At 37.1% G+C, this 16,110-nt stretch overlaps 1 protein-coding gene across 3 annotated transcripts in view; it reads right to left on the bottom strand.

Annotated features, from left to right (window-relative positions):
• Nucleotides 1-16,110, bottom strand: part of ITSN2 (intersectin 2) — a 118,986-nt gene that overhangs the window by 55,254 nt on the left and 47,622 nt on the right. For all 3 annotated transcript variants that reach the window (XM_011950968.1, XM_011950961.1, XM_011950976.1), the window contains 5 exons: nucleotides 13,353-13,489; nucleotides 9,233-9,408; nucleotides 8,140-8,237; nucleotides 1,841-2,022; nucleotides 1,385-1,529 (listed from right to left, as the gene is read on the bottom strand). In XM_011950968.1, the coding sequence (XP_011806358.1) occupies nucleotides 1,385-1,529; nucleotides 1,841-2,022; nucleotides 8,140-8,237; nucleotides 9,233-9,408; nucleotides 13,353-13,489 (738 nt within the window). The remainder of the gene's footprint in view (nucleotides 1-1,384; nucleotides 1,530-1,840; nucleotides 2,023-8,139; nucleotides 8,238-9,232; nucleotides 9,409-13,352; nucleotides 13,490-16,110) is intronic.

A 16,110-nucleotide genomic window follows, 5' to 3' on the forward strand; every position in this document is an offset into this window, starting at 1 on the left:
AATACCTTGCCCTTTGTGAAGGCTGCTCCAATTCTCACCAATTGAATAAGATGCTCTCTTCTCCGCATACCCCCTAAAGACCTTGTAGATATCTTTAATACAGAATTTCTCATGCTTTACAGTTATTTATATGTCTGTCACATTCATTAGATTATCATCTACTTAATGGCGAGTTTGAGTTTCTGGTTTTTAAAAATTTTTTTAGAGACAGGGGCTCACTCTATTGCCCAAGCTGGAGTACAGTGATATGATCATAATTCACTGCACCTCAAACTCCTGGGCTGAAGTGATCCTCCCACCTCAACCTCCCAAGTAGCTAGGACTACAGGTACATGCCACTATGCCCGGCTAATTTTTAAATTTTTTGTAGAGATGGGGTCTTGCTATATTGCCCAGGCTGGTCTCAAACTCCTGGCCTCAAGCAATCCTCCCATCTTGGACTCCCAAAGAGCTGGGATTATAGGCACTGAGTCACTGTGCCTGGTGTCAATGTCAGGTAGTTTTTGACTTATTTTTTCCTTAAATTTCTAGCACATAATAAAATGCCTGGAACCTATGCCATGGCATGTTTTGACAGAAGGTGAAATCTGGAGGACTTTATTCTGATGAAGTCTGCAATTTTAAAAAATAATGTTAATGTAACCCTATTGCTGTGGTTATATCTAAATCAGAGGTTAAATATATGTTAAAAAGTTCTGATGTTCCCAAATAACTTTAAGGAAAAAAAAAAAAACCTCAAGGCCAAGTCTCTTATCTTCTTCTTATAATAACTACAAATCAAGAACAATATATCATGAGATTTGTAAAAATAACATTTTGAGCTTAGAAACCTTAGCTGCTAGCAACTTGATATTATGGAAAATAATTGTTGAAAAACCTAGGCCGGGCGCAGTGGCTCATGCCTGTAATCCCAATACCTTGGGAGGCCAAAGCGGGTGGATCACCTGAGGTTCAGGAGTTTTAGACCAGCCTGGCTAACATGGTGAAACCTCGTCTCTACTAAAAATACAAAAATTAGCTGGGCGTGGTGGCAGGCACCTGTAGTCCCAGCTACTCGGGAGGCTGAGGCAGGAGAATCATTTGAACCTGGGAGGCGGAAGTTGCAGTGAGCCGAGATTGTGCCACTGCATTCAAGCATGGGTGACAGAGCAAGACTCCGTCCCAAAAAAAAAAAAAAAAAAAAAAAAAAAAAAAAAATTGTTGAGAAACCTCTAAGTAATAGTCATTTCTTCAACTTCACATCACATGTGAATGAGAAAGAAATTGAATGCTACAAACTGGCTAAATGAGTGAATGGTCCCTTTGTACACAATTTTCATTTCATTTTATATGAATCAGGAGCCAATTCAAAGAATAAAGCCCACAAAAATAACAGACAACATACCTGTCCATGAATAGGTGACACAGATCCAGGGGACACAGTTCGAGTGAAGGCTGATTTTTTCTGCCATGATGTATTTACAGTTAGGTTTGAAAAAGATACATTTTGATAATCAGTCACTGATGCTGGTTGATTTGAAGAAGGTGGTCTGCAAATATAACACTTTGATATAAGTATACTTAATTGTTTAGAACTTAATGAAGTACTACCAATTTATCAACTTGTATATTATACATGCTGTGCTTACACACAATTTGTGGGAAAAGAAATAATTCATCAACAAACTACTGACCCATGTTTTCACTTACTAAATTTCAGTATTAAATCTGGAACAAAAAGTACTCTTGAAGATTGCAACCCAGATTACACTGTGATGAAGCAGTAGGCTGACACCACTATCTATTAGGTATTTATACATTTGCAGAACTATATAAACTTTACTGTTAGCTAAAAACTTACTCAGAGGAAGTTGAGGTAGCAGATAAAGAAACTGTAGGAGGAAGTAAGGCCTTCTTTGGAGATACAGCTTTTTCATTTTCACTTGATGGCATTTTTTCTACATAATTGCATGGAAACCAGCCAAAATTTCCTTGAAAACTGCCGTAAAGCCAACCAGGTTCTCCTATGGTTTTTTCATCAACCTATGGAAATAAAAAGAAGGATTAACAGTGCTTAGAAATTCACACATTTACAATGGAAAGAGATGAAGACTACTGTATTCTCATTTTCAGAATTAAGCCCATCTAACTAAATAGTTAAGGCATTTTCTACAAATTAATAGGCTACTATTTCTAGTGATTGGCAAGTTGTCTTTCTAAATTTTAATTTTATCCAAGTTACATGAAAATATTTTACAAAGACAAATAGCATTATATATGGCTAATGAAGGAAAATAATCCTCTATCTCATGGCTCCTTATGCCCTGATTTGCACTCCTAACCTGCCATTCTTCCTGGCTTCTCCTATATCACCATTTATATTTCTGAATAACATATTTATACTGCTATTTCTTGAATGTTTTCAATTTTAGACAATACCTATTGGCTTTTGGCCAATAGATAAGCCAACAGAAAAGAGAAGACTGACTTCTCTTTCACTGCAGCCTCTTACTCTACCAATACTGTTACATCTTAATCTTTATTTAAATTATATTTAATGTTTATAATATTATGACTATGTTTAAATATTTCACATCTGAGTCATGCAGCATGCTGCTGATTAAATTTCCTTTTTCGTAAACTTTTTATTTTCCTATAATCATTACTTTTTTTGTTTTTGGCTTAGTTTTTTCTGTTCCTGTTACATCAGGTTTTTTTTAACTCTCTAACAGAACAATAAGATCTTCTCTGAATACTATTTTCCAACTGGTAAACATGTCAGGTGATTTATCAGTTTCATTTCTTCTCCCATTTTCATCCTGCAGTGTGACATCCTCCATCCTCACAGTGTTTCTCCCTCTGCTTCTTGGTTCTTTGTTGCCCAGGTTGATCTCAAACTCCTGGCCTCACATAATCCTCCCATTTTGGTCTCCCAAAGTGTTGGGGTGATAGGTGTGGATCACAGCACCTGGTTGCCTGTTAAAAGTTCTGATTAAAATTGCTTTGAGTCTGTGTAAGAATTGAGAAGAACTGACTTACCTTTTTCTAAAAAATTTGTTTACACAGGACTTGAGAATAATTGACTTCTTATCAATACTGAATCTTCCAATCCATGAACCCTATGTATCTCTCCATTTATTTAGGACTTCAATTTTTCTTAATAAAACTTTGTAATTTTCAATAAACAGGTCTTGCAAATCTTTTATCAGTTTTATCTGTATTTCATATTTTTATGCAATTGTAAATGTTATTTTAAATTTCAATTTCTGAATAGTCATCATTTCTATACAGAACTACAACTGATTTTGATTGATCTTGTATTCTGCAACCTTGCTAAACTCATTTAAATACTTCTAGTAGCTTAATAGATTCTATGAGACTTTTTACATAGATTATCATGTCTTCTGCAAATCAATACAGTCTGTCTTCTCTTTTCGAATCTTGATGCCTTTTACTCTATGGTAAGCCATTTCAGACCCATTAGGATTTTTCTCTTAGCAGATGTTGTCTCCCTAGTTTAAAGCTCTTAAAAAGTTCAAACTTCTTAGTGTAGAATTCGAATACTCTGAAATTGCAGTTTCTTTGTCAGGTTTCAACTTACCTTTCTAGCTTCATCTCCTACCATTTGTTTGATATTCTAGGCAAATGGTTGTATGACATTCTTTAAAAACATCTGGTACACGCAAGCCTCAAGGTGTTTTTTTTTTTTTTTGAGACGGAGTCTCGCTCTGTCACCCAGGCTGGAGTGCAGTGGCCGGATCCCAGCTCACTGCAAGCTCCGCCTCCCGGGTTTATGCCATTCTCCTGCCTCAGCCTCCCGAGTAGCTGGGACTACAGGCGCCCGCCACCTCACCCGGCTAGTTTTTTTGTATTTTTAGTAGAGACGGGGTTTCACCGTGTTAGCCAGGATGGTCTCGATCTCCTGACCTCGTGATCCGCCCGTGTCAGCCTCCCAAAGTGCTGGGATTACAGACTTGAGCCACCGCGCCCGGCGCCTCAATGTTTTTATTTAAGGTATTCCCACCTGCCCAGAATATTACATGGTTTAGAGGGAATACTACAGACTTGAGAGTTAAAAGAACTACATTTCGGTCTTAACCATGCCACCTGGTTATCCTTCGTTAAGATAATGAATGCGATCTAGAGTGCTTTGTCATCTACAAATCTGGGGGGAAATGCCTGCGCTGCCCTCCTTGCAGAATTAAATTGAGTATATTTATGAAAGCACTTTGGAAACTGTAAAGCACTAAGCAAACATAAGGCATAACCCTTTAAGGCCTTCCTCCATCCTATTCTTGGGAAAAATCTTCCCCAATTCTATTTGGTTGTTTCTCCTTCATTCTCTGGGTTCCCACAGTACTTTATTCATATCAATTAGTATTGAAATTTATCATGTTATATTTTGTATAGTAATATACATTTCTGTCTTTTCCTAGACTGTGGTCTCCTTATTCGTTTTTGTATGTCAACAGAGGCACATGGTTACAAACTCAACAAATGTTAACTTGAATGGACTATTCTAAATTTGATTAACAACAGACTTAAAGCTTAATAATAAATGGATTATTAGGGAAACTTCATTTGTGTTTATGGTAAATAATTCTCATTTTAATGTTTTATGTCTGGCTATTTATTACATCATGAATGAAATATTTAGAAAATTCCTAAACCAGAGCTGTTCTGGTTAAACTATATGGTGTCACAGTAATGTAACTACCATAAAATGGTGTTCTAAAATAGTTAGAACGAAAGTAAACACTTATGAAATATTATCCTGTAAATCTAGTTCAGACTAGTTTCAAACAGCTAAGCCAGCCAGGCATGGTGGTTCACGCCTATAATCACAGCACTTTGGGAAGCCAACGTAAGACGGTTGCTTGAGGCCAGGAGTTTGAGACAAGCCTAGGCGACACAGTGAGACTCCATCTCTACAAAAAAAACAACTTAGCCAGGTGTGGTGGTGTGTGCCCGTAGTCTCCACTACTCAAGAGGTTGAGGATGGCGTGAACTCGGGTGGTCGAGGCTGTAGTTTGCTGTGATCGTGCCACTGCACTCCAGCCTTGGTAACAGATCGAGACCCAGTCTCAAAAATGAACAAGTAATAAAATAAAATAGCTAAGCCAGAGCAATATAAATGAAGACAAGAATACAATAAACCCTGAGGAATTATACAAATGAAAGTATTTCAATGCTGCAAAATGCTCAACATTGTACCTGATTAAAATGTATGGTCTTAGACATGGATGAAGCTTAAAACCATCATTCCCAGCAAACTAACAGGATTACAGGTGTGCACCTGTGCCTGGCCAAAAACTTTTTAAAGTATTAATTTCTATAACACCTTTTCCTAGTGTTTTCAACCTAATCAAGAAGAAAAATCTCATTCATTTCTTCTGTAGTTAGGCCAAGTTGTTTTAGTAAGAGGTCAATTTTAAACTATTTCATATCTGTCATTTATAGTTGTAATTAATTTTTAGTTGTCAATTTACTTTCTGAGTTAAACAGATCATTTTACATAAATTCTCACAGGCCTAGCAAAACTGCTTATTACTTCTTCTTAACTACTTATTAATTAATGCTAGCAAAATAGCATTAACAGATTAGAAGGCTAGAAAAACATTTCAGCTTGTCATCGAAAATGTGGCCAAGACTGAGTGGAATTTCTAACCCTTTTCACTTTCAGTGAAACCTCCTGTAACACCCTCATCCATTAAGTTGATCAGAGCTTGCCTCCTATCTTACCAGGAATTTGGAAGCCCTTGGAACTGATTTCATCTTCTGCTTTAGCAAAATTTACTTATAATCCCTCCCACCCTTTCCTCCTGCCCTCTAATCACAAAGGAAAAGGTATTTAGTCTTTCTACCACTCTCTTCCAGGGCTCCAGATTCAAGCCTTCTAGTCTTTTCAAGAACCTTCCTCATCTCCATCTATTAGTCAGAACAGGGAGGTTTGACAGGGAACATGAAGTGCCTTCCTGATGCTGTACATTTTACACACTGATCTGAGGGGGGCTTCACAGATATATAGATGTGTACACATTCTTTGAGCTGTATACTTATGGTTGTATACTTTGCTGTATGTAAATTATACTTTAATTAGAAAAAACAATCTCTATCAGTTATTTACACTCTTTCCATTATCATTAACCTGTTTCCTCTCTGCAGATCCTTTCTACCATTAAACTTGCTCAAGCTTCAACCAACTTTAAAAAAAAAAAACTTCCCTCAATCCACATTTCTCATTATTTACTACCTTCTCTCCTTCTCCCTTTCAAAGACAATCTCATTCAAAGAGTTTCACATATTCACTGTCTCCTCTTCATCTCTTCCAAAGTATTCCAACTCATTGAAATCTGGCTTCTTGCTCTACTAGTCCACTTAACTGATACTGCTGTCCTCAAGATTAACAATACCTGTGCTATTGCTAATCTAATATTTTTTTTAGTCCTTGTTTTATTTCACTTGCAGATCACTCCTCTCAAAGTTCCCTAACATTAAACTCTCCTGTTTTTTTTTTTTTTCCTACCTCTAGTCACTCCTTTTAAGTCTCCACTTCCTCTAATAATTCCTTCAGTGTTCATGTTTCTCAGGAATTGCATCCTCAATCCTCTTCTCTCTCACATTACTACTCCCCTGGATAAGCTCCACTAACTCTCATGTCTTCCATCACCATCACATGACACTAGCGACATCCAGATTTACATCCTCAGCCCAGACCGCTGCCTGACATCTCTCTAGGTACCTCTACAGATCCAACTACTACTGCCTGGACATCTGAAACTTATACAGAACTGAACTCGTAATTCTACTTACATTTTCCCCTTCTGATTTTTCCTCTCTTAGTAAATGATACCATCATCAACCAATTTGTTCAAATCAGGCAACTCATGACTGATAGTAGTAACTCATGACTAATTCTTTATGTTAATGATTCAGCAGAGTACACAAGCACCCAAGACACACAGCTAACTTTATGTTCCTACTGTCACTGCCACCAGAATGGCTCTCTGACCGTGAAAGAGATCTGTGCTAAAGCTGGCAGCAGTCTACAACCTTTTCCTTTACCTTCTTTCCTCTACTGCTTTAGGTTGTCATGCTTCTTCATTACACTACAAGCTTGTTAAGAGCAGAGATAATGTCTTATTCACTAAATCCCTAGTCTAACATAGCCCTCAAAAAATATTTGTTGAATAAATAAAAAATATAACCAAAAATATAAGCAAACTGTTGACCAAACATGCCCAGAGATAGGTTGTATCTCTTCATCCACAACCTATGAAGAGATAGGTTGTATCTCTTCATCCACAGACATTATCTCATCATCACCAATAAGGAGAGGAGGAATGGTAGGGACAGCAGACAGTGGACTTGGGCTGGTTGCAGAACAAACCTCTTCCCCTGCTCAAGCACAGCTCCAGTACTACTAATAGTGGCAATGGCAAGAGCAGCAATGTGTGTTTGGGGTTTACCTTGGGTGCCAGAGTTTTGGTAAATTTTTTTCCCTAGTATCATTAAACATTTGCCACCTAACTGAGAAATTACACTAACTGGTGACGGTGCAGGGGAGCGGGGGAAACAGACACTGGCTAGATACTCTGTTTAATATTACTTTAACAAGAAGAAAACAGAAGCAGAGACTAAAATCCAAGTTTGTGTGCTTCTAAAGCCTGTACTCTTTCCATTATATCATACTGGCTCTATCAAACACTATTCCCGGGATCTTCTCTTACCCATCTATTTGATATGGATTGTGATAATACAATAAAGACTTCTGTTCCAAGGTACAAATTGCCTGTATCCAGGTTAGGGCTGTGGAATCTAACTCCTTCAATTCTTTTAACAGTTGCTGGATGGCATTAGAAACAACGCTGTTTTTGGAAATAAAAAAAACACATACCTGCATCCCATTCTGGCACTGCAATGCGGACAGTTACAACTTGTGTGAGTTTAAGCTTCCTTGGCTAGAACTTGGTAGTAATAATAATTGTCCAATGCAGCTCTGAAGTATGTTGTAAAGGCCAAATGAGGTAATGTTTAAGAAATATTTTACAAAGGTAAATATATGAAAGTAATAGTCAACATTACTACAGAAACTAATATATTACAATGTATTCAGGTTATTCAAGATAAAAAAAAAAAAAAAAAGACTTCATTTCCTACCTGAATTATATCCCCAGAATTAAAACTCATCTCATCATGGTTCCTTGCTTCAAAGGGGTATAATGCTCTATAATTCACCAAAACACTAGCTGTCTCACCTAAAGAGAAGACAATTGTCATTATTTGCTACTTACATGTATACATATCTTTGCTATGACTCAATAAAGAGCTCCTAAAATCTAAAAGAAAAAATCAAGCACCAAAGAGTACACTTGATACAAGACTAGTCTTGCATCTTGACTAGTCATCTAATAAAAAAGCAAACAAGGATGCTCATCTTAAGTAAGGTAGGAGGCAGCAAAACAAAGAGATGACTTGCAGGGTGAAGCGCATACATGGGTAGAAAGGAAAGTGCAGGAGTGGGGGCCAGGCTGAGCTGTACAAAGTGGAAGGAGACCAAGCAAAGAGAGCTTGGTTTGATCTGTGGAGGTCTGAATATAACAGGGAGGAAAAGGACAAAAAGCGGGGGTTCTGAAAAGAGAAGATTAGCAAGTTAACAGGGATGGCTGAAGAAAAATCTATAGATCTATCAGAATGGTTCTCAAAGGAAAATAGTAGAAGAGTACACACACTGAATTTGATAAGAATAAAATTTTTTACTTTGTTCATCTTTAGAATAAATGCTTTAACTCATAAAATTTCAACACATTGTATCATTAATAATGATTCAAATGGTTTATGTATCTAAAAGAGATACAGTAATACTAAAAGTATTGTAGAAATGGATTGAGGTATATCAAAATTTTACTGTTGTTTCATTAAAATAAATAGCTTATAGTGGTTGAATAAAATATTTAAAACTATTTTACTTCAATTATGAGAACCGTGTCAGAGTCTTTTCACAATCAGTAGTAACTATCTTCTTCTGCTGTGTTACGATTTCTACTGCTGTGTTAAGATTTCAGTCTGTTTTAATAAGCCTACATGCATTTTATCCAAGTTTAATTTATAAAAAGGTTTTTTTCTAACTCTGCAATTAGTATCTTTCGCATTTTCTTCCCTTGTTTTGTCTCCTATCAGGTCATTTTTTTCTTGTTGCTTTTGTTCTACTGTCTCGAAGTATTCTTATCCTTACAAGTATTCTTATCCTTACGTTGCTTCTCCTCAGCTTTCAAAGTATCCTTATCCTTACGTTGTTTCTCCTCAGCTTTCCGTTCCTCTTCTTGAATTTTTTCTTGTGTTTTTTCTTCCTGGAGTCTCTTTTGTTTTTCTTCTTCCTCCCTTCTAAGATTTTCTTTCCATAAGTTTTCTTTTCCTTGCTTTGCTTTCCTTTACATAAAAGAAAAAAGTTTGCATAATGTCCTAGAAATTTTTTACACAAAATAAAAACATCCTATAAGATCCGGTTCCTGTCAAGGTGAAGAACTGACAATGAACTATTAGTACAGGGGTGGGGAGAAACTGCTCAGATCAGAGGTGAAAGGAAAACAAATCAATCAATCAAGAAAAGCTTTGGAAGCTTTGGATTGATTAGTGGATGCACTGGGGTGTATGACTGACAACTTTCCACACCCTAAAATTCCCTCCTGTTAACCAACCTCCAAACTCAAGAAAAAAAGTAAAAGGTTGAAATGGAACCATTCAGCAAATAAATCTAAAAAGGAAGTTTCCTTCCTTTCTCTCCAGATACTCGACGAGAACTGCCTTCCAGCTGTTATTTCCACTGTCCTATTTAATCTTTGTTTCAGGGGTTTAGATATTGTTGCTGTGGAAATAGGAAATGCTTTTAGAAAAATAACCTACCTTTTTTTTTTTTTTTTTTTTAAGAAATATTGGGGGTTCTTTTTTTTTAAGAGAGAGGGTCTTACTGTATGGCCCAGGCTAGCGTACAGTGGTTCAATCATAGGTCACTGCAGCCTGATCTCCTGGGCCCAAGTGATCCTCCTGCCTCAGCCCCCAAAGTAGGCAGCACTACAGGAACATGCCACTATACCCAGCCAACTTTTTGATTTCTTTTTGTAGAGTCAGGGTCTTGCTATGTTGCCCAGTCTGTTCTGGAACTCCTGGCCTCAAGTAATCTTCCCTCCTTGGCCTCCAAAGTGCTGAGATTACTAGCATGAGCCACTGCGCCTGGTCTACTTTTTATATTGTTACTTCAAAAAGCCTTTTTTGTTTGCTTAAATAGAGCATTTCTCCTCTCTAGGTCCACATGCTTTGGTAAACATTTCAATGACATCTAACACAGCTACAGTTTGGTTTCCAGCCAGTCAAGGTGATCTGTGATCAATTATTTTAGTATTAGAACTCATGCATCTTACAAGTTGATTGGTGCTGACGAGTTGATGGGTACAGCACACCAACATGGCACAAGTACACATATGTAACAAACCTGCACGTTGTACACATGTACCCTAGAACTTAAAGTATAATAAAAAATAAAAAATAAAAAAAAGAACTCATGCATCTTACAGTTCTCCCTTGCATGTATTTTCACAACTTTACTTAGAGCAGCTACCACTAAATTTAGCACCTTCTCCAAGTCTCAGCACTATTAGGGCAGTGAAATTATAGCCGGATACATTCCTGAGATTTGTCAGCATATATACCCTACCAAAGTGGGAACACGGGCATAATTCCCCATCTCTATTCCTTAATTCCTGAAGGAATCTGGAAATCCTGGATAATTCAAAATATTGTAGGCTCTTAGTCACCAATGTTTTCTCCTTATCCCCCAACTGTTTCAGACTTCATACTGCTGGTTCAGTAGCCCGTTTACTAGATTCCTTCCAACACTTTCCAAACTTCCTTCATCCTCTATCATGTTACAGAATGCTTCCTCTGGCAACTTTCTTAACTGACTTCTGGTTCTCCTGTGAGGAAAATGCTTCTCTTGCAGTCCTCACTTAATTTCAACTAATATCCCCTTTCTCGGTTCCTCTGTAACGTTCCAGGACATTTTTACAAGCCTAGTAATTAATACCCAGTTAGCTTTCATTTGAATTTTTATAGCATTATAAATATCACTATCAGAGTACTTAGCACATATTTAGCACAACAACAACAACAAAAAAACCAGAGGGGTCATTAAATTAAACATTTCTATATATTTTTTAAGCTCTTCATTCTTTCCATCAACTCCTCCTGCCAGGTTATCATGGCCACATAAATATGAGACTAGGACAACCTGGATAAGGTTCCTTGCTTAATTTAAGGAAAGGATGCCAGGCCCCTCCACTCTAGGCTTACTGAGGGGTGGTACTTGGCTGAGCTCACCCTGCAGGAAACCAGGCCAGAATTCTGGCAAACTTTATGTAAGAGTTAGTAGTTGAGAAACTGGTCCAGTGCCACAGGATGCCTCAGAAGCTGGGCAAAGGGCAAAGAGGCCACATCTACAATGTGAAAGCCTATTACCAATACCTTGAGGGAAAGAAGGGAAATATACCCGGGCAAATGGCCAATCAAACCAAGATGTGGTACTAAGATGCAGTTTCAGACTGAGTAGGTCCTACATGTAATTCTGCTCTCTTTGATTTATCTTCTCTACTACCTAAGATAATGTGCAAGGATGATTAATGAAATTAAATGCATATAACTAGTACAATCTTTTGGCCTGAAAGGAATTGTGAACATGATGAAGAAGGATTAAGGTAACTGCACATGTCAATAGAAACTTCTGACAAAAGGATTAGCTGTGTAACCACTGCACAGCTCCCTTATGTAATTAAGTGGCACAAGTTAAGCAGTAAATAAGAACTACTTCATTTGAACTTTACTTTCTCTACTTCTATATTATTCTATTACCTCATTAGGAGGCCACAAAAATAGGGGTCTAGATCACCAGGCACAGTGGTTCACGTCTATAATCCCAGCACTTCAGAAGGCCAAGACAGGCAGATCGCTTGAGCCCAGGAGTTTGAGACCGGTCTGGGCAACATAGTGAGGCCTCATCTCTATTAAAATTGAAAATAAATTAGCAGGGAGTGGTGGTGCATGCCTATATTCCCAGCTACTCAGCGGGGGCTTAGGCGGGAGGATTGCTTGAGCCCAGGAGGTCGAGGCTGCAGTGATCCCTGATCATGCCACTGCAATCCGGCCTGGGTGACAGAACAAGGACCCTGTCTCAAAATAAATAAATGGGGGTCTAGGAGTAAACAATATTATAGTTATTTATTTAACTGTCTGAATCCCCTATTAGAATTATGAGAAACCCAGGGGCAAGGAGTAATCCAAAGTCCACCAGCATCACAGCCAACAACAGCCACTCAAAAAAAGTGTTGGACTTGGCTACTTTGAAACCATTAAGAATAGAGGCCTGATAAATGTTGATGTGTCTTTCTTGCCTCCCTAGTAACTATAAGCTTTTTCACAGAAATTACTCATCTACTCCTTACCAAGGCAAAGAAATACTGGTTCATCAATATTTGTTAACTAATTATACTACTTTCTGACACTAGAGAACTTGGAAGAAAAAAGAAAGAGAGGAATATATTAGAAAAATAATCTTAACGGCAGAAAAATATCATGCAAAGTTTCTAAATGAATAATTCTGGGCTTTGGATACCACAAATGTCTTACTTGTCCTTACTATAAATGGAGGCAATTAATATATCTCATTGATAAAAAGAGAAATGCATCAATGTGGCATTCTACATTCAGTATTACTATATACAATTAAGTATTCTGCTTTTATGACCTTTCAGGAAACTAACAGATTTACCAAGGAAAGATGGAATTAATGAGTGTTTACTATGTACAACAAATTATACTTAGCTCTTTAGCTATATTTTTTTTTAACTTAAGAGACAAGGTCTTGCTGTGTTGCCCAGGCTGGCCTTGAACTCCTGGGCTCGAGTGATTATCCTGCCTCAGCCTCCCAAATAGCTTGGGACTATAGGCGTGTGTCACCACGCCTAGTTCAAGCTACATTATTTTATTTAATACAATTACCTATGAGATATGCATTATTGTCTCTTTTTTCAGATGGAGTAACTGAGGTTTAGAAAGATAAAATAACTTAACCAAGGTCACCCAGGTAGTAAATGGTAGAGCAAGAATTCTAATACAGGTTTGACTCCAAAGTCTGTTATTTTTCACTAGTGGAAAATAAAATCAGTTACTGCAAACTTGATCCCTAAAAGGACCGAACTTATGAGATCTAGAATCTGATTAGAATAATCCCTTTATTTTCCTTAAATTTTCATAAACTAAAGATATGAGCAACAAAATTACAATTCTAATGCAATCTAGCACAACAAATAAATCAGCTATATTACCTTGCAGCCTCATCTTCTAGTTTTTTTTTCTGTATTAGTTCTAATCTTTTTCTTTCAATTTCCTTCAACTTGTCACGTTTGATCTTATAAAGTTGTTCAAGGGCTAACTGCTGTGTGTTGTAGGTTTCTCTCAGTTCCTAAGGAGAAAAAGAAAATAAGTCAATATGTGAATGATTTAAATATACTTGTCATATGTATTCACGTGGCATTTGCATTAAAAGATAAAAATCCTAAAGCAAGTTGAACTACATTTAAAAGATTTAAAGTTTTAAAAAATATCTAGATGATTAAAAAAAACCTTAAGTATCTAAATCATATAGCCCCTGAGATAAACACATTAAAATAGTGTACTTTTCCATCAATTCATTTCTATGGAACACAGAATTTTTCACAAGCCAGTGCTTTGATTTGGTACATAATTTTCAATTAAAAAAAGCAATCCATTAAAAATATGGGGGAATAATTTGCTTGTTATAACATCTGAAGAGAAATTTTGTTCAGCCATGTTTTTGACATATATAGTTCAACCAAGTTATTTTTATCCAATATGATCTTGAACTAAACACAGAATTATTAAATAATATAGTTCAAAACTAAAAATGGAAAAGAAGTCTACCTAAAATCATGACTACAATGAACCAAAATAATGAAAAGTATTCCAAACAGGAGTTGAAATAAACAACTGCTTATTGAGCATCTAGTTGTATGCTAAGTGCTATAAAGCATTCCAAGGGGATCCAATACAAGGCTGACTCCCAAGTCTACAGACTTTGCCTTTAAAGAGTTCACAATCTCAGTGTAGTGGCAAGTGTCAACATGCAGGGCAGAGGTAAATTCCTTAGTAGAAACTTGTGATTATCTGTTCAGCATTTTCTTTTCCTCTTCTTCAACAGCACCCTGCCTTCCTTTGAGAAACTGATCTTTCCGCCTTCCTCCCAACATCTTATGTGGTTTTAAAAGGTCTGCCAAACTCAGAGCTCCTCCCATTCCCACCAGGCACAATTGTTTATTCCTGACCTAAACAATCACAACGCCTTACTTCCCTGCTCAGAAATGATTGGTCCAAAGTACATAAGCATAATCCAAACTGGCCCAGAATATTTTCCTGGGATTCACATATGTTGAAGTGGGGAGAAAGAAACCTTTCTTCAGCTCATTAAACTGGGATAAAGTAAACCTGGAGCTGCCACACAACCAAATAAGACCTGAGGATAGGAATAAAATCAACTCAGAAAAAAGAGAAGGAAAGATTAGAGACTGAGGCGGACAGAAAGGCTACTATAGAAGCTAAATGTTCAATATCATGGCTCGGAGACCTAGGAACTGCCCCTGTCCAGCAGCCCTTCCTTGGATTCAGTTACTGGTCCTAGGATGCTTCTAATAATCACTCATTAGCTTAACTATTTTGAACTACATCTCTTTCATTTGGAATCCAAGAATCCTGAACTAGAGAGTAGAAAAAGGAGGCTGGAGGAAAGAAGTGGGGGCAGGGGGACTTAAGAGTAACCAAAAGAAACTTCACGGCAAAGGTGAGAGCTGGACAGTATTTGGGTAGAATGTTTTGGTAAAAAGTTTTTTTCGTATCAACCTATACACAATAACACAACTCCAAACTCCATTTCTTTTCAGAGATAACTGTTTTATAAGTGAACCTTTTACTGGATTTAAATGGCAGATTTGATCTGAGTACAGCATGCTGTCCAGAGACTATGTCCAACACGTCTGAGCAAAACATATACGACTGAAGCCAATAATAATGCAAATACTGCTTTTATAGCAAAGTTTCCACAGCTCTCAGCTTCTAGGGTTTTATTTGTTGTACCTTTCTCTAAATTCTATTGAAAAGCAGAAGAATATAGTGGTTACAACATATGGAGAAGCAAGGTGGTTTAGTGATGAGGAACATGGATCTGGAATAAGACTAACAAGGCTTGACTCAGGCTCTGTATACCAGCTGTATAACCTTAGGAAAGTTATTTTATAGTTTCCTCATCACTAAAATGAAGTTAATTATAGTGCAAGGGTGTCCAATCTTTTAGCTTCCCTGGGCCACATGTAAAGAGGAAAAATTGTCTTGTGCTACATGTAAAATACACTAACAATAGCTGATGAGCTAAAAATAAATACCTAAATAAATAAAATTGCAAAAAAAAAAAAATCTCACAATGTTTTAAGAAAGTTTACAAATTTGTGTAGGGCTGCATTCAAAGCCGTCCTGGGCCGCATGTGGCCCGTGGGCCACAGGCTGGGGAAGCTTGTTATGATACATGCCTCACAGAGTTGTTGTGAGGATAAAATGAGTTATCCCCATTTTAGTAAGTATTCCCTTACTAAGTATTCCCTTACTAATCCCATTCCCTCCAGTGTCAGAGTTAATGAGCTTCCTCGTGCCATTCTGTATATTCCTCTATCATAGTGTCTTCCAACTATATGATTGCCTCCTCCACTAAAGTGAGTTTCTTGACAAGACTGTCTTTCATCAAGGTGTCCCCAGCCAGCAGAGAACCTAGTACAATATGGATATTTAGTATTTATTGGACAAATGAAAAATGCATAAACAATAGTCTATGCAAATTAGTAAGATTTGAAGAGCACCACAAAGCTTGCCAAGTATTTCTTCTACTTGACTATGGTGATGTAAAAATTCCTACCCTTAGACCTGTTCCTCTGGGTTAAGTCACTACTTCCAGAAGGTCCTTGTAAAAATAAACCAATCAGAATTCATTAAGAGTTGTTCTCAATCTTTTTTTTTTTTTTT

This window comes from Colobus angolensis, unplaced genomic scaffold, assembly GCF_000951035.1.
Source record: "Colobus angolensis palliatus isolate OR3802 unplaced genomic scaffold, Cang.pa_1.0 Scaffold109, whole genome shotgun sequence".
NCBI lineage: Eukaryota > Metazoa > Chordata > Mammalia > Primates > Cercopithecidae > Colobus > Colobus angolensis.